At 35.1% G+C, this 20,110-nt stretch overlaps 2 protein-coding genes across 4 annotated transcripts in view; one reads left to right on the top strand and one right to left on the bottom strand.

Annotated features, from left to right (window-relative positions):
* The window catches only part of LOC145680426 (multiple inositol polyphosphate phosphatase 1-like), a 92,901-nt gene that overhangs the window by 2,708 nt on the left and 70,083 nt on the right, over positions 1–20,110 (top strand). Inside the window, exons 1-2 of one of the 2 annotated variants that reach the window (XM_081750945.1) lie at positions 659–805; positions 13,242–13,420. In XM_081750945.1, coding sequence (XP_081607071.1) covers positions 13,249–13,420 — 172 coding nt within the window. In that variant the 5' untranslated portion in view covers positions 659–805; positions 13,242–13,248. Of the gene's footprint in view, positions 1–658; positions 806–13,241; positions 13,421–20,110 lie in introns of those variants that run through there. The other variant, XM_081750944.1, reaches the window with a different exon arrangement.
* LOC145680428 (degenerin-like protein unc-105) overlaps positions 1–20,110 on the bottom strand; it is a 553,540-nt gene that overhangs the window by 498,710 nt on the left and 34,720 nt on the right. The window lies entirely within an intron of this gene.

Below are 20,110 nucleotides of genomic sequence, written 5' to 3'. Positions count from 1 at the left end.
AAGCACTTGTAGCGATTTTACAAAAGTATCCATACACTTGTAAACATACAATACAGTTGTTTTGCTTACTAGTTAATTCTGTTTCTTCCTTATAAACATGTCTTTCTACGCAGATTTTGAATTTTATCTGTAAATTTTGCAAAAATTTGGTGTGTCTAAACTTGACCAGCACCCTTATATATATGCACGTACTTCAAACTCACTCATCGTTTCCGTCGGTGTAGAATACCACCAGTTCAGTACTACATAGCTGTAGTGTTTTGTAAAGAAATAATAAACACTTCTGACCAGAGTATATACACTTGTTTATTAAAAACTAAATTCTAGTGTAACAGTTTCGACAACGTTACACTAGAATTTAGTTTTTAATAAACAAGTGTATATACTCTGGTCAGAAGTGTTTATTATTTCTTTAGTGAGTTCCAGAGTCGTGATGGATAGAGTGTTTTGTAGTATTGAACCCTCTCCCAACTTGGCTCCCCTTTCAATAAAAATTTGTGGGTATGCGCGGGTATTCTGTTAGTACCGAATCGAATGGTCTAATGTAGAAATCATCCCCATAGACGATAAAATAGATTAAATATTAAACACGAAAGATTTTTTTTTTTCTAATTTATAATAGAAAAATGAAATGAAATTTTTCAGTTTAACAACTATGCCCTTTTAGGCTAAGGGACAGGATGCTTCAGACAAATGAATGATAATGGGAGAATTAGTGGAATAAGAATGTAAGAGGAGAGAAGACCCATGGACACGATGTCCACCACTAATTTACTTGCCGGGAATTGAACCAAGAACCCCTGAGGTAAGCGCTCCACGACTGAACCACCGTGTTCCGCCTAATTTTGTAATAGAAATGTTATACAGATAAAAGTTTAAAGATTTGCACAGAGCGACATGGCGCTGCCCCTATTATTATATCAGATGAAGCTAAAGGTGGGCATTGCGCTTCTGAAGAGTTTTTGTTGCAACAAATAGGGCTCTTGAATGAAATATTAGGGCATCTATATTAATTAATCTAACAGGGATTATATTTTAATTTCTTTTGTGGTCATAACTCCATTCTATCACGGTGCTAACTTTAAACTGTTTGGACAAATGGTGTACACAAATTTGAGCCACAAAATTTCCCTACTTTAATACAAGAAACATAAGTACTCAATGATCTTAACTGTAAACTAGTAAATATAAAATAGTTTTCATTTTAAAAGCATAATATAGTGAAAAATTCTAAAATTTACATTTTTTCCAAACCTTCCTTTTTTTTTAAAAAAAAAATCAGGGAAAAACTTTTTTCTACCCAAATTTTCCGTTCTTTTTCCAGGCCTTCATAACACCAATTGGGAACTAGAAAAATGGCTATGAATGTAGTGTTTCTTTCAGAATTGCCACTTAATACTAACTGTTGAACAAATGCTTTGCTTTCTACGCTGTTCACGAAGGAAAATCGTATTTCATGATAATAATGTTTAGTTATAAAAACAATAAGTTTAAATTGAACTGAAAATTGTCTTAGCCTTTTTTGTTGTAGCCACAACCTTGAATCTCTGAAGACGAATTTTTCTCGACAGAGAGCTGTACAATGAGCTAAGTAACAAACTTAATGTACTTGCAAACCCTGCACCCGAATTTGATAGATTTATTTCATTTCATAAAAGTTATTAATCCCTTAAATCGATTTTGTAAAGCTTAGATATATCTAAATTGCTTTTTGCATTCGCAGCTGATAGGCTTACATCATTTAATAGAATTCGTTTATGATAAGTTTTCAAGACAAATTACAATCAAGAATTATTCGCTTTAAACTATTTGATTCTAAAGAAACTCAAGTATGTGTATATAACAATGAAATTTTACAATAATCTACTAAGAAACGCAGTCAATAATAAATTCTTTTTCACACTTAACCGTTATGCTTCTTGAAGACAGGTACTACCATGAGCAAAATAAATGACGCGTCTCTTTATTTTGAAGTTTTTTGAAAATATCTCCGTTTTCTTTATATGTTCGAAATTTCGGAAGGTTTCCCCAGCAGGACAGGTTAATAACAAACCCGTTTTTAATATTTGTGTTAGATATTAGCTTAAAATAAAGAAATTAGAAGCAAAAAACATTAAATCGACAGAAATCTCGAGAATTACCAACTCTGCTAAAGTGGGAAATTTTCAAGAACACGAGGGAATTCTGCATTTCAACACGAAGCAGCGACATCTATGTCATTGAGAGAAATGTGGATTAAATCTACAAACTAAACTTTTAACGAATATTTCTAGTATGTCTTATTATATGCATTATCTGCAAACTCCAAATATTTGAATATATGCTAAGTATTAACATAAAGATAGAGCAAATAGTGGAAATTATCTATGGAAAAGGACGAATTGGTAGGACGATCGTAATGAAATATCGTCTTTACCGGAACAGGTTCAGTTCACGTAAAAAAACAAATAGCTCAGTTAGTTAAAGCAACGAGTCTGTATGCTGAAGGTAGCGGGTTCGATCCCGTGGAAGTGCCGTTATCGTTTTTATCACTACACTACGGTTATTTTTTATTTTTTTATTTGGGAAAGAATCAAATTGTAACGTATGTGTAAAACTCATGACGATACCAAAAAAAGAAAAAATGCTGTTGTCGCACTTGCATTAGCGTCCCTAATTTTGTTTGCAAACAGTTTCGTAATTATTTCCCCTGTGCTCACTGCTCACCATATGCTCGCTGGCGCATAACGAATGTTTCCCAGTAAATGTTAATTCTAATTTGGAGAATTTTATAAAGTTTCACAATATTTCTCACTAGATAGTCTTCTATCTACGTGTTTGGATATTTTGATAACAGATTTCCCTATTAAATGTTTAATTTTCCCTAGATGTTTAATTACGGAAAAGTTTTACAATGTATTTGTATTGAATTGAAATTGTTTTGAATTTACTACATAAGGTAAGTAGACCGAAGGAGGAGAACTCAAGTAATTGATATTCTACGTAAAAGCAACCTATTGTAGAATGATGATGCTTCTTACCTTCAGCACATAATCTTTACGTTAGAGAGTCAGACAGAGAAAAATCCTGGTTTTTCCTCCTCTATGACCACCCATCTTAAACCTCTACATATCATTGTTCGTCTCACAAAATTTCGGTGCTCCAAAGCATTCAAATAATAATAATAATAATAATCCTGAATATGCCATTTTTACATAATGTAGGATATCTTAGTTTCCTAGTTTAAATCTTAAATATCTTAGTTTAAAACGCTTTCTTTAGTACTTATTTGAGCAACCATGTAGGAGGGGGTACTACTTTTTATTTTGCCCCTCTCATTTCAGTAGCCTTCCAACAGAAAGTAATTTTTGATAAGCAGGACAGACAAAATTAATAAGAAATATATTTACAGCATCCTCTCCCCTTTCATGATTGGAATATCACGTAATATTTTTTTTTCTACGAAAGATGGCCCTGTGCGGTTAGGGGTAGGTAACTAAAAAAATACCTAATATATAGCGCCCCTTGATTGTAATATTACCTCTTCTTTATTTGTACGAGGGAGCCCCTGCACAATCAAGGGTGACAAAAAGAATAGGAAGAGTGTCTATTGATTCCAGTGGTGGATCCAGCACGAACTCCTGGGGGAGGGGAGGGGAAGTGAAACATTCTTTTGATGATGTGAAGCTGTCACAAATTACCAGTTAACTAAACTAAACAATAGTGGGGGAACTGAAACCCAGTCAGTTTAAATTGATGTAAAAGTTTAATTTTTGGATTCATATTAAAGTTTTGGTTTCAAATGAGAATTTCAGTCCAAGTGGTCAATGATCAAATCTCGTGGGGCTCTTCAGTGTAGGCTAATACGGCCCCCTTATGAGAAAAGGCAAAATTATTAACATGTTTATAACTTTCGAATTTTTCGTCTATTTTAAAGAAATATTTTGCTTCGTATTAAAGTGTTGGTTCCAAATGACAAACTCAGTCCGAGTGGACAATGATCAAATCTCCGGGGGGGGGGGTCTTCAGTATAGGGGGCTACGGCTCCCTTATGGGAAAAGGCAAAAATATGAAAATGCTTATAACTTCCGAATTTTCCGTCTATTTTAAAGAAATTATTGGCTTCATATTAAAGTCTTGGCTTCAAATGACAATTTCAGTCCGTGTGGACAATGATCAAATCTCGGAGGGCTCTTCGGTGTAGGGGTTTCAGCTTCTTTATGGGACAAGATTCACGTAGTTGATATTGCAAAATTGTTTTGTATATATAAGTGGAAACTTGCACCATTTGGTTAATTTTACCTCTTATGTTTTGCAGATTCATATTCCAAGCAATAGTTACTTCGCAGAGCTAAAAGAAGGCACTTACTAGTTTCATTAAAATGAAATGTCTTTTATGAGAGGAGCAGACGAACGAACAGGCACCCAAACGTTGGTTGAGTCGTACGGTTGAAACTCGTTAAGCTCGCTTCAATTATTATTATTATTATTATTATTATTATTATTAATAATAATAATAATAATAATAATAATAAAGCATTGCAGGGACCTTTGGTGCAGGGGTCCGTGGCTCGATTCCACTTCGTGCCAAGTGAAATTTGAGGTGGACAAATACCGTGTGCATGGGTATGTGTTTTCTTGAGATTTTCCATTTTCCTCTCACTTTCTTCATTTCACCATTTCATTCATCATCATTCTCCCTTAGCGTAGGTGCATAATCGTCCAACGTTAAACTAGATATTGCAATTTCAATAATAATAATAATAAAAATTAATTCAACTGAAAGGACTGTAATTTATGTGGACAGCAATTATCATAAATATGCAACCATTATAAAAACAATGCTTTGAGTAGAAAGATAATCCTTCCCAAGTGTTAACGAATGCGCACGAGATAAGACATGTCTCGAGAAAGAGACAAGACGCGCTTTGTGACATCCAAGATAATACGAGGCAAATGTTTTGGACACGAGATAGCTTGTAAAATGTCTCGTCTTGTCTGGAATGTATCGAAAACAAAAGTCTAAGTTTTAAACTTATTTTTCAAGATCTATTCTCTCAGATGTAGTTCTCTGCCTTAAAATTAATAACGACATTTGTGATTTAAAAAAAGATAAACAATGCCTAAAGTTAATAGTTAACTTTTCGAAAAGAAGCTTCATTAAGGGTGAACCTGAAAGATGTCCACAAACTTCCGGAGGTGATTCGTGACATCAAAAGGAGACAACTGGTCCTCTTGCAGTTTTCGAATTCAGCTTCGTTGTCGAGATACAGGGTTGCCAACTGGTCGTGTTTGAGAAACTCACTGGGAATAAATTCAAGTCCAAGAATAAACTACTACTCATATATTTTTCAGGTCAATTGACTTATACCATGTTGTAAGGTCAAATATTTATTTATGAAGTGTGTACAAAATTCGCCAGGGTCTTTTCTGAGAAAATCGTCGAGAAAAAGTCACCTCCAAGAATAAACTACCCCTCGTAAATTTTTCTAAGAGAAATATCTGATACTGCAATATAGGGTTGTTAATTAAATATTGATTAATGAAAAATAAACAAAATTGTTAAAACCATTTTTGAGAAAATAGCGTTTTTCGATTTTCGGCTGTTTGTAAACCATACTTATTTTAGGTGGTAGGAAAAAATGGAAAAGCTCCTGTAAGAATACTAAGTAAACCCTAAGTTTAAAATTTGGTGTAGATAAGTTGAACGGTATGGCCTCTAGGCGAGTGCATATAAAAGTGTGCCGAACGGACGGACCGGAAGGACGGGTGTCGAAAAGTCATATTTTCGGTATGTAGACGCCATGAAACATGTAAATCCGTTGAAATCTGAATTTGATATTATTTTCACAATCACTATATTTTCTTCTCTCTTTTGTCGCTCGAAAAAGAAAAGCCTGAGTTTACCACAAAAAGCTAGGGAGTTTCTCAAAAAATATTCAATTACAGGGCCACCGCACTAAACTTTTTCAATTCAATTTCTTAACTGTGTTAGGCCGCAGTTGTTACTGAAGTGTGTATTTGGATAATACGAATAAAATTATCGTATTATTCAAATACATCGAATGTCAGATTATCGAATAAAAAACTTCGATTGAAGAAAATCCATACTACAAAACTAACTCACACTTTGAGCACATTTTCATTAGACATATAATAGACCAATTAATGCAATCATTGTTTATGAAAGATGAAAAAAATCAAATGAGTCACTTTGTGAAAGTCGTTCAAAAAGAACACGTCAGGAGTAACCTACCTCTTGTGAATTGTTTCGAACAATGAGTTAAGATATACTTTTGGTTATTAATGAAATATTTATTTGCGAAATTTGAACAAAATCGCCTGTCGCTCGAGAAAATTGTCGGGGAAAAAACCTTGACCCCAAAAATAAACTATCCGTTGTAATTGTTTTTTATAGAAATGACTTATACTAAAATATAGGGTTATTAATGAAATACTTATTTATGAATTATCAATAAAATTGTCCGAGTAATTTTTGAGAAAATCGTGAGGGAAAAATAACTCCCCGAATAAACTATCTCTTGAGGATTCTTTCAGCGTAAGCGAGTTATTCCATATTACTAGGTTTTTAATGAAATATTTATTTCTGAGTACGAACAAAATTGCTTGACTCATTTTTGAGAAAACCGTGGAGGAAAAACACCCCCAAGAGTAAACTACCCCTCGCATATTTTTTCAGGACAAACGAGTTTTGCCATATTGTTCGGTTATTAACGAAATATTTATTTTTGAAATATGAATAAACTCTTTTGAGTCGTTTTTGAGAAAATCGCCCAGACAACACTCCACCAAGAATAAACTACCCCTCGCATTTTTTTAGGACAAACGAGTTATGCCATATTGATAAGTTATTAATGAAATCTTTATTTATGAAATATGAACGAAAACATTTGAGTCCATTTTGAGAAAATCACTGAGAAAAAACTCACCCCCTTAGTATAAACTACCCCTTGTAGATTTTTCTCAGATAAATGCCTTATACCACAAAATAGGGTTGCTAATTAAATATTGATTTATAAAAAAAGAAAGAAAACAAGATCGTTAGAGCCAGTTATGAGAAAATATCTTTTTTTTATTTTCATCGTACAGGAAACTACCCTTGTTTTGGGAGTAGGAGGGAAATAAAAAAAACTATAGGAAATACTATGAAAATCTTAAACTAAAATTTGGTGCAGATAAGTTGAACATACCGTAAATTTTTCAACTAATTTACGATATGATCAAGTATGGCTTCTAGGCGAGGTATGGCTTCAGGTATGGCTTCTAGGCGAGTGCACAGAAAAGTGTAGCGAACGGACGGACGAACTGATGGACATGTATCGAAAAATAACTTTTTCGGTGTTAGGGGCTATAATACGTGTAAATTCGTTGAAATCTCAAATTTGATTTTTTTTTCGAACACCATACTTTCTTCTCTCATTTGTCACTTCAAAGTAAAAGGAACTCAGAACTACAGATAAAAGACACCTACTTTTACACATAGACATTTATTGATTTAAAACTGTTTTAGTTTGTGTCATTTCACTTCCAATTGAAAGGTTTTACAATGATTAACGGCATACCAATGACGAGACGGAAGTTTTCAGGAAGTAAATGCATTCAGAAGTCTAGACTGCATTACAGCCTGTTTTTATTTCTGCAATTGTTAACAGCTGTAATTTCGTCCAAACGCTACATGAAATAATTTTTAGTTGACGTCATTGTATTACTATTTTAGTATTGTTCTCTTCAGACTTGGTTGAAGTTTTGTCTTAACGGTTATACATTTTTTCTTTCTTATTTCATCGTTACACATAAGAACAAAATGTTATGGTGAGTGGATAGATTCGAACCTACGAACATTGAGTTTATATTCTTCCAACACTTTACCAATGGACCAAGCTTTGTCTTCACGTTAACGCCCGGTTACAGGGTGTACTACGATTTAAACAGTTCCAAGGTTCAGCATTGCCTAGCAGTTTTTGCTATTAATATCCCTTCTAACAATATTGGCAGTGGACAAAAGTTAGCCCGTGTTGAAGCTTTTTGCTCCTAATTTAGTTATTTTACTTATTTAAGGAATATATTGAAAATTGTCAGCAGGCACGTATGCAGTAATTTATTTCGGGAGAAGTCCGACTTCAATATTAGGATAAATTATAATAAAATTTAAAAGATAATCCTTAAATTTAGGCTAAATTTACAGAGAAGTTGGGATTTCAGAGGGGAGTTCGGACCACCTGGACCCACCCCTAAATGCGTCCTTGTTTGTCAGTAACGTTTCCTCATTTTGAAACCCTCAAAAACTTCGGATATATAAAGGAAAACGAGTTATTTTCGATAAAATATCACTTCAGAAGACGCGACAGTTTTATTGCACATGGTGGTATCCCAAGTTCACAAGGGCAAGAATTCATTAATTTTGATTCTCTGTCATTGTGCTCTATCGAAAGGTTAGGTTTGGAACATATTACTCCTAAGAACAAGCATGACTGGCAGATAGGAATACTGAACACAACTCCAGAGAAATGCATGCTCCACTTACGTTTATAGCTACGCTTTGGTGATTTGCCCTCAAGGTCAATCGAGTGGTAATTCAGTTCCGTCCCTGTTCTTAAGCCATGTTCGTATTACTTCGAACAGTTTTGATAATGAAAAGCATGCCTCTTAATATAACAGACTTCTTTCTCGTAAGAAATCGAAACTCAGTTGGTCAGAGCAACTAGTCTGTAAGAATTAGGTTGTTAGTTAGTTAGGAGCCCAGTACGAGTAAGGGTTTTTATTACTATTGTTTTTATCTTTTTTATGTGAGGAAAAATCAAATTGTGACATCGCGATATCAAATGTATTTGATTAGGTAGCTTTGTCTTAGCTAAACTTTAAACATCACTAACCGTCGAAATTATTTCACCAACTGATCACTTACTGAACATTTCAAACACGTCAAACCAGTGGCATAACATGAAGGTTAACCTCTCCTCCGCAGTCTTTAGTTATGCGTCCGTACTTTCAAGGGCGGACTAAGGGCCGGGCGACTGCCCGGGGCGCCAGAGAAAGAGGGGCACCAAAACGAGTCTCAAAAAGTAAATTTTATAATGTGCTTTCTACTGACGTTTTTGGTTTATATTCTTGTAAAGTAGTGGCAATTATATGATCTTTTTCCATTTCACTATGGAAGAAGAGAGTTTCATAGTACTAAGGGGGCTGTATCGAAAAATTGAGAGATGGCATGTAGAATAAAGAGTGCCGGGAATTAAGTATTGTTTGTTTGTTTGCTTGAGTTTAGCGTTCCACGGTTATGCCTTAATGGGCAAGGGAGATGTGGATACTAATTATAGTGGAATCCGAACCACTTTTATCGTTCAACAGTAATCCACCGGGAATTGGACCCGGTACCACAGAAGGCAGGCGTGCTAGCCACTAGACCAGGGGGGGTGGAGTTGGTATTGTTTATAGCGGGCCATATTCTTTGTGAACTTTTCCTAGGTAATGGATTTCTTTTTGAAAATGGGTTTAAAACAGGGGCGTCATTTAGGGAGGGCAGGGAGGGGCATTTGCCCCCCGTGAGTTTGAGATGTATATTTTTTACTTATATCGCGAAATTTTACTTATATCAAGAGGTCTTGCCCCCCCCCCCCCAAAAGCAAAATCTGAAATGACGCTCCTGGTTTAAACTATTAAAAACACTATGATAAAATGTAAAATATAGGCTACTACTAGGGGAAGGGCGCCAAAAAGTCACTTTGCCCGTGTGAAAATTTGGCCTGCTCCGCCCCTGCGTACTTTCTGTATATTTTTTGGCCTTGCAGCTTGTGCGGTCCCCACGCCACATTGTTGCGGGGGCGCTATTTACGCCTACCCTTCGAACGTAATTCAATAACTGTTTAAGAAATTCTACCATCAGCGTGAAAACGGGAATATATTTTTCTAATAGTCCCATAGAACTTTCACTCAGAATGCCAGATGCAATTTTTCAGAGTGGGCTCTGGCTAAGTAGAAGGAAGATCTGTTTCCTAAGTAAGTTCCTTTCAGAAAGTTTGCTATTTCTTTAACAGTGATGTAAATAAATATACTTATCGTTATTAGCTCGACACCAAACCATCCTGGACAAATCCCTCTAGAACAATGATCGGCAAAAGTTATTCTGCATAATTTTATAAGCGACTCAAGGGTGAAACACTTGTTAACGAAAGCAATGTTGTGTATATACTGCCTTGTTTCTGACAAAATATAAAGTCTTTTGTAATCTTTAGACACTTTTCCTATTCTTTTTGTCACCCTTGGTTGTGTAAGGAAGCCTCGAACAAATAAAGAAGAGGTAATATTACAGATAAGGGGCGCTATAAATATATTAGGTATTTCTTTTGTTACCTAACCATAACGGCCAAGGGTCGTCTTCAGTAGAATAAAAAATGCTACGTGATATTACATTCACGAAGGAGGAAAGGATGCTCTAAATATATTTCTTATTCATTTTGTCTGCCCTGCTTCTCAGAAATTATATACCTTCTGTTGGAGGGTGCTGAAAAGAGAGGAGGGGAAATAAAACGTCGTGCCCCCTCATACATTTTAAATTTTGTGACGTGGTTGCTCAAATTATTACTAAAGAAAGTACTTTAAACTAAGATGTGTAAAGTTACAACATTATGTAAGGGTGGCATATTCATTAATAATAATAATAATAATAATAATAAATATGAATGTCTTTGGAGAGCCGAAATTATGTGAGACGAACAATGATATGTAGAGGTTTAAGATGGGTGGTCATAGAGGAGGAAAAACCAGGATTTTTCTCTCTCTGACTCTCTAACGTTAAGATTATGTGCTGAAGGTAAGAAGCATCATCATTCTACAATAGGTTGGTTTTACGTAGAATATCTATTACTTGAGCTCCCCTCCTTCGGGCAACTTTGCTTATGTAGTAAATTCAAAACAATTTCAATTTAAGACAAATATTTATAGAGAAAATTAAACATTTAATAGGGAAATCTGTTATCAATATATCCAAACACGTAGATAGAAGACTATCTAGTGAGAAACATTGTGAAACTATAAAATTCTCCAAATTAGAATTAACATTTACTGGAAAACATTCGTTATGCATCAGTGAGCACAGGGGAAATAATTACGAATCTGTTTGCAAACAAAAATTAGAGACACTAATGCAAATGCGACGATATTTTCTCTTTTTTTTTTTTTTTTTTTTGGTATCGTCATGAGTTTTACACATATGTTACAATTTGATTCTTTCCCAAATAAAAAATAAATAAAATAACCTTAGTCATAAAAATGACAACAGTACTTCCACGGGATTCGAACCGTCTACCTTCGATATACAAACTCGTTGCCTTACCTAACTGAGCTATTTGCTCTCTTACGTAAGCTGAACCTGTTCTACAGTAAAGACGATTTTTCATTACGATTGGGCTAACAATTCGTCTTTTTCCATAGGTAATTTCCACTATTTGCACTATCTATACGTTAATACTTAGCATAGATTCATATATTTGGAGTTCGCTGATAATGCATATATAAGACATACTAGAAATATTTCGTTAAAATTTTCGTTTGTAGATCTAATCCACGCTTCTCTCAATGACATAGATGTCGCTGCTTCGTGTTGAACTGCAGAATTCCCTCGCGTTCTTGAAAATTTCCCACTTTAGCAGAGTTGGTAATTCTCGAGATTTCTGTCGATTTAATGTTTTTTGCTTCTAATTTCTTTATTTTAAGCTAATATCTAACACAAATATTAAAAACGGGTTTGTTATTAACCTGTCCTGCTGGGGAAACCTTCCGAAATTTCGAACATATAAAGAAAACGGAGATATTTTCAAAAAACTTCAAAATAAAGAGACGCGTCATTTATTTTGCTCATGGTAGTACATTGCATATACGTCTATAGTGTTAAAAAAAAAAAAAAAAAAAACTGCTCAGATCTTACCAATCCTACGCAAAAATGTGTAACTTGAAAGATATTTACTTAGGCAGAAGTTGACACATTTTAATCCAATTGTTAAATAGATAAGTAGAATCTTGCTTAGTTGCTTTCGTATGTAAGAGTTTCCCAGTATAGTTTCAGACAGTTATTCTGTGGTCTTGTTCATTAGGGTAATTCTGTGCTCTTGTTTATCGGGGTAAATCACATGAAGATCGAATCACTTTGTAAACATATTTTGTACTTAAAGTTTGTGATCAAGGCTACAGCATAAGTGGCTAAAACCAACTAGGAAAACTTTTAGAGGTGCAGTCACTGAATTGGTGTGTTCATTATCTTCTTAATAATCATATGTATAAGAAATACGAACAAGGAAAACAAAAAAGTTCCATTCTTTACTGTTAAAAGAAGAAAAGCAAGTAGTTTTCAAAATGTTTAAGATGTTTATGCATTATGTCTGTCGTCAGAGACTGCGAGGCGAGTGTAAAAAATTTAAATAACTGCTCCGTACGTTCTTGAAGTAACTGTAAAATTCTTTTATGTCAAAGCTCTATATTATGTGTAATAAATTATTGCTTTTTACCCACAATAAAACAAGACAAGGAAAAGGGCAAGAAAAGGAAAAGAGAGCGATAGAGAGAGATCTAGTACTATGCCACATGTGCGTCGTGAAAATTGACATACAACTGGACCTCTCTCGTATATTTTCCTTGCTTTTCGTTCGTCTTTCGTCTACATTTCGTCAATAATTCATTAGAGACTTGAAAGCTAAGTGTTTGTACGTAGTTACTTCAGTATGTTTGTATTTTTAACAATCATCTTTTAAATGTCTTACGTTAAAATAATTACGTTACTGCTTCTAACCTGTATTATGATTGTATTATATTGTTTCGGCAATCACGTCACCTTCACGATAACTTAGAGAAACTCACATGTAGCTTTTGTCTTTTCTTAGGATAACAGCTTTGACTTTTTACACAGAGTTATTCAAACTTTGGAATATTGCTTTTGTTTTCAGCCTATTTAAATAACTATTAAAAGATATAATTTCGTCCACAATTTAAGAAAGTTTGAAAAATACAGCAAAAATTGAAGATGTCATTTTTGGAAGAGACAAGAGTTACATGTGAGTTAGTGTGAGCTATGGGTGAAGGCGATAGTGTTAGCTGACACAACGTAGTACAATGTAGTTGCAGTAAATATTTATCTTCTACAAATTACGTATATCTTTAAATAAACATTTGTATATTTGTTATTTTGACATGTAGATTATATTTTGGATGATAGTTCCTCTAATATATATATATATATTTAATAATTGCAGAATTAACATGGATTTCAAAATCTGGATAATTGTGTTTTTCCTGAATTTGCCTGTCCAGTCGTACGTCTCAGATACAAAATACTGTACGAGTAAAGAAAATAATGCTGAACGGTATCTAGCTACGAAGACTCCATATAGAGTTAACATGAATCTGAACGATTCCAAAATTACATATCCAGGTAAGTCCGCCTTCCCTTCTTTTTTTAATAATAAGTAAACAAGACAAAGTACAATTTACCCCTAATACTCACTGCAAAAGATATACCTTTTGCTGTGAGTATTAGGCATTTTGCTTTTCTCATTAAATAGCATCGCCGCTCGCAATATTGTGATACAATTTACCACTTTCCCTAGTTGCAGTCAGTTGTATTTTTCAACCTATTGTGCTATTACAACCATTTACTGTAGAATATTTGAGTAATTACCAAATGAAATATATGAAGAACATCGAACTATGAATAACGAATATTATACTTTGCATAGTCTAATCAAATATCTTAATTGTAAGAGCATAGCGTAATATTTAAGAAGTATAAAAGTTATAAACCCGTTATTGAAAGAATACTTTTGATAAATGTGTCGTCCTTTACGTAGTAATCGTTTTCGGAATTTGTACGTCTTGCTGTGCCCCCATGTAGCGTAGTCGCTAACCTTCTCGCTTCTAGTGCGAGCGGTCTCAGGTTCGATTCCTGGTGGGGACATTTGGTTGAAAAAGTGTACAAGCTTTTTCAGTCAAGCCAGCCTGAGTGAGGTTTTCCTCATTCATACCAGGCAAATACCGGGATGGTACGTAACATACAGGTTCCAGGCCGCTTCCTTCCTTTCCCAACCCTTTCTCCCTTCCCTTTCCTCGAATAGTGCGATCCCCGTGGGACGTCATCCCTCATATGTGACGGGCTAACATGGCCATAGATGCCGAAAGCTCAGAAAATCTAAAAATCCTAAATCTTATACATCTTGCCGTTTTTGTGATTCAAATAGCAAATTGTAGAATTACGAATTGGTTATGTTACGGCCTACTATTTTCGAATGATTCTCAGTCTTCTCAGAAACAAGTTCTTTGAATATTTGTTTTTGCTTTCACAGTAACTAGTTCTTACTGTGAGAAATAGCGTAGCAAAATGAAACTAGTTTCTGAAATATAATACCCAGATTATTATTATCCAAATTTGCTTCTGCAGAGAACATGTATGATTTCTGTAGCAAGCCAATTTTAAGAAAGATACGTGTTGTAAATGGTTGCACTTGCAAGAACCATTTTTCATCCAAGAAATTGTTTAAGAATTGGTAAAATCGAGTATGAAACCTAAATCCGATTTAAATACTCGCTGTCGCCAAATATCTACTTGGCCTGATCATACACTATTAATACACAGGTAATGACAGATTATATATTCAGGGTGTTAATGAGCTATACCGACAAACTTTAAGAGGTGATTCCTCACATCAAAATAAGAAAAAAAGTTCATATAAACCTATGGCGAAAACTGCATAGTTTCAGGGCTAGGGCTGTCCGAAATCACGAAAAAGCCAAATTTCAAGATTCCTTATTTCAAATCCGAGAGACTTTGGATGGTGGTCCTTATCAGCGTAAAGGAAGTCACGCATACGAAATACAAAAATGCATATTTAATTAATGCTCAATGGGTGTACGGATTATTCCCTGCAGGGTGAAATTCCCAGACGTGCCATCAACCGAATTTTGAGATATGCTCTGATTTTATGATTGGTCTAAAGTAGGCAACGATAACCCTTGATAGCAGTGAACACAGAATCCTTTAGAAATTTCAGTACTATTTATTTATTTATTCTATATTTATGTTATTTATTTATTTATTCTTTCCGTTATTATTTATTTATTTAGTATTCATATTTAAGAGTTATTTTGTAAATTAGATATGTATATATATGGTGTCAACAGGGGAAAAAAGGGAATTAGCATATTTTTTCTGTTTTATATTATGGTTTTGTGATTGAAGGAGATTGGCTGAAGTAGCCTGTGGTAGCCAATCAGCATTCAGGAATTATTTCGCTTCTCTTATATACAGGGTGTTAATGAACTATACCGACAAACTTTCAAGAGGTGATTCCTCATATCAAAATATGGACCTATGAAGAAAAGTGCATAGGTTCAGAGCTAGGGCTGTCTAAAATCGCGAAAAAGCAAAATTTCAAGAGGCCCTATTTCGAATTCGAGAGACTATGGATGGTGGTCCTTATCAGCGTAAAGGAAGCCACGCATACACAATCCAAATGTGCATATTTCATCAATTGTGTAAAGGTTGTTCCCTATAGGGTGTAATTCTCAGATATGTTTTCAATAGAGTTTTCAGATATACCCTGAACTCTGATTTCAAGAAGGGTCCAAAGTAGGCAGGAGGTAACCCTTGACAACAATGGATATCCAGTGCTTTGGAGGGAAGGCGGAAGTGCTAGGAACCGGCAGCTCCATGTTTCTTTGTGTTTGCAATAACGTGTGATGATATGTATTTCGTCACGGTATATTTCACGTTTTCTTCACTTATAAGCGTGAAAGAAAACATCGCACCATGCGTTTTCCCGAGTACGAGAGACCGTGTTGCTGCAATTAACATATTCAATCCTTAAAGCTTCTTAACAATTTATTCCACAGTTTGTCAGTTTTAAGTCCTGAATTGCAGTTCATGATCCTATCACCTTCTAATTCAATGAATCTTGCTTCTTTCTATTTCTTAATTAACCTTCTCTCCTCTTGGCCCAGCACCTTCACTTCACTCCAATTCATTGAATGTCCCATGTCTTTCATGTGCTTATAGATTGCATTTCAGTCTCTCTCCAACCTAACGTCGTGCTTATGTTCCCGTACAGCTTCCCTAAGCCTAACCGCTTTCCCATTTCCCCAATATAGCACATATCACACTCACTGCACTGGATTTTATATATTACTCCTTCTTTCTCCATCATTCTTTCCACTTCTTCTCCCCTCTTTCTTCGCTTCTCCCTTATCACTTCTAGTATGAAACTTTCATGAAAAAGGGAAATTCAGTATGCAAATGTGACATATGTCTACGCAGAAGATTTGAATACTCACCCATTCAAATAACTTCATATATAGTCCAGGAACTTTAGCATTTTTCTTCGGAAAAATTAGAAGCCAAGGTTTTTCTTCACAAACACGTTCATTAGGTCATTCTAAATGACATATCAAAAGTCCCCGACTTTCTGATGTACGCTTCCCCTTTTTTCAGGTGGTGGAAGTGGGGGAGGAAAACGCAATTTAAAATACATTCAAATTCAGCTTATTTGCATGTTAACCTAAATATTCCGAATAAAAAAACAAAAATTACCTGGAACGCTTAGCACATTGGCTCGTAATTGTTTCACAGGAAGTCCCAAAGAATATCGGGTCGGGTTTCGGAAATATGACGTCATCAAAATGGCCGACACCAGAATTTGTAGTCTTTTGTGGGAATGGTTATAACTTTCCGCAGAATAGTGATAAAACCGTCGCTTTTGTTTCAGATTGGAGATAATTAATTACCAAATGTACGGAATGAAACGTGCTGTCTGCATTATTAATTTCTTTCGAGATACAATAACAAAAATAACTAGTTTTTGAGTACTTGGTTTTAAGTGTAAATGCAAATAACTCAGTAATCATAAAATATTTCAAAATATATCTTCAAACAATGGTTGTAGGGCATTATAAAGCCTTTCCAACGGTACCTGTACCTGCATTTTTTTGTATTTTGAAATATAAGGAAGGTATATTGGTTTATTTAATAGACCGACTCTTGTAAAGACAATATAAGCCTACTTTTTAAAAAAAAAATTGAAAAAAATGGATATAAGATTCAATATCGCATTAGAATCCGTAAGTCACACACTTCCCAGACACAGATACAAAAATGAGGATTTACAACGTTCGGCGATAGATTCTTATCGTTTGTAGAATGAGAAATGTAAAAGTCAGAGTAATAATGAACAAGAAATGTAAACTATTCAACTCACCTGAAATGGTTTACTTATTGAGTTCCTTTGCTGATTGATAAATAATAATTGTAATTATAGCATGTCCACCTGGTTTGGGACATGCTATAATTACAATTATTATTTATCAATCAGCAAAGGAAGTCAATAAGTGTTCGGCCTCTATTTCTTCGGCGTCCATGAATATTTCACGTTCAGAGATTCCTTCCATTGGAGTGACATTCAAACAGGATTATCTGTGACAATTTGCACAAGCAAGAGAGCAGAACAGAACCAGCTTTCGACATCCACACACATTGCCTTATCTTTTAAATCATGAACCGAAAATCATTTTAAAGGGTCGGTGGAGCAGGTGGCTGCGTTGATCGAATTGGTACTAACAAATTGTCTTTCATAACCCAACCCCACTTCTCAGGATTTAGTTGGTTTCCGAGCCATGTTTGTACGTGGTAATAAACCCGAAACAAATGTTGTGCTGCAGCTGAAGTCGGTGGTATGGCTTTTAAATCGACAGACTTATTTCTCTTTACGGATTTGGTGAAATAATGATAACGGTAATCATTTAGTGAAATGTCATTTGCAGATGCACCGTATAAACCCCCTGAAAAAACTGTATGCCATTTTCAGTTATTTCTGGATGGGAAACATTACTTCGGTTAAAAATTTCTACGACATGTTTTAAATCTTGACGTTTTTGTAATAATTTCAAACAAGCTGATTTCCCCTTCTGAAAAGTGGCAGATGTTCCATCACAGCCTAAAAAAGCATGTAGAAATAAAATGTGATTTTTGAATACACCTTCTAAACTCCTTGATGAGTAAATCTTCTGCTCTGTCTTTCCTTTTAGTGGCTTCAAGAAAAAAATTTCTAAATTCGGCAGAGATCGACTGTCATGATTACTAACAAATGAATATCCTCACCAACAATAACTGTAGAATTAGAATTAATTTTTGATATCGTGAGTGCGGTTTCTACAATGAGGGCATCAGCATCATTCTCTGCTTGTTTGACATCAATGTTGGCAGCCTTGAATTTATCAGTGAGCAAACCAATCTACCTACTTTTGTTGTTTGCATTGGTGAGAAAGTTTTCTTGGCTCGTAGTCGCAACCATGTTTCCGTCAAATATAATTGCTTTGATGCTGCTTTCGAGCACCGTCGAAGTTGCTCCATGCCTTTTACATTTTTCTGAGGATTACTATATCCATCAAATACGACGACAGTGTTTTCACCGGTGTTTTTCCGTATATGCCACATATTTATCACAAATATCCATGAAAGAATCGTTTTGACGCCACACCATTCGATGAAGAAGGAACCCTCCATCAACGACGTAGTTTGCGTTTCCGAGATCAGGATGAACATTGTTCGGGTTGAAGATGTTGAATAAGGATGATTTCTTCGTTTTTCTCATTCCAGTTGCATCAAAAAGAGCCATTGGGTAAGGATCCAGTTCGAAATTTAAACATGCTCGAAGGTCATCATTTGATCTTTTTATTACGCTGAATCGTTGAAACAACAGCAGTGGATCGACAGGCACAGTAACATCATGTACCGTAAAGTGACTGTTCACTGTTTGAAGAGAAAGAACCCTATCAGTACGAGAATATTTTACGTCATGAAAATTGTCACCAACTTTTCTTTCCATCATGGTTGCTCCAATGTTCAGTGCATCGTAGCAGTTTATCTTCTCCACATTACTTGTAACTCCTGTTGCTATACACATGATCATTTGTACATTTGGGAAAGGGTTGTGGGCACTGAACCACTCTGATACTTTCCTAACATCTTCTTGGTCCCGTTTGATTCGAGATTCTCGTGCATCTACGTGCTGTTCTCCACTTGCAAACGAAATCCCACAAAAGTTTTCTAGTCCTTCAGAAATGTTGCTCGCACTTAACAAACCAACAACAAACTTAGTTAAAACATTATTTTTTGTACTTCTTCCATGCACAAAGCCTCCTCGTATCTTTGAAGACTTCATGAGTGACTGTTCTATTACCATATCTCTTGGAGTTCCACTAAAAATTTATCTGATCGCTTAACAGTGAAAAAGTCTGCAGTAAATTTTCTATAGATGTCTCCATCCATTATGTTCTCCAACTTTACCATGTCTTGTACAAACAAGTTGGCACTTTTAGCGTACAAAAAATGTCCTGCGGCGTGGAAATACGGAATCATCCTCTTCACTGCAGACAAATATGCTTTCCAGTCACCCATTTTCTCTGCCCTAATAAACTCTTTGAGGATTAACACCATATCTAAATACTGGTCACATAATTGTGCAGTTGGACCTCTCTCTTTTAGTTGGTTTAGTTACAAAAAATGCAAGTGCAGATACCGTTGGAAAGGCTTTATAATGTTCTACAACCTTTATTAGAAGATATATTTTGAAATATTTTATGATTACTGAGTTATTTGCGTTTACACTTAAAACCAGGTACTCAAAAACTACTTTTTTTGTTATTTTATCTCGAAAGAAATTAATAATGCAGACAGTACGTTTCATTCCGTACATTTGGTAATTAATTATCTTCAATCTGAAACAAAAACGACGGTTTTACCACTATTCTGCGGAAAGTTATAACCATTCCCACAAAAGACTACAAATTCTGGTGTCGGCCATTTTGATGACGTCATATTTCCGAAACCCGACCCGATATTCTTTGGGACTTCCTGTGAAACATTTACGAGCCAATGTGCTAAGCGTTCCCGGTAAATTTTGTTTTTTTATTCGGAATATTTAGGTTGACATGCAAATAAGCTGAATTTGAATGTATTTTAAATTGTGTTTTCCTCCCCCACTTCCACCCCCCGAAAAAAGGGGAAGCGTACATCAGAAAGTCGGGGACTTTTGATATGTCATTTAGAATGACCTAATGAACGTGTTTGTGAAGAAAA

Source organism: Thermobia domestica, chromosome 3, assembly GCF_964235325.1.
Source record: "Thermobia domestica chromosome 3, izTheDome1.hap1.1, whole genome shotgun sequence".
Classification (NCBI taxonomy): domain Eukaryota; kingdom Metazoa; phylum Arthropoda; class Insecta; order Zygentoma; family Lepismatidae; genus Thermobia; species Thermobia domestica.
Note: the sequence above shows the minus strand (reverse complement) of the source record. Positions and strands in the feature narration are given on the sequence as shown.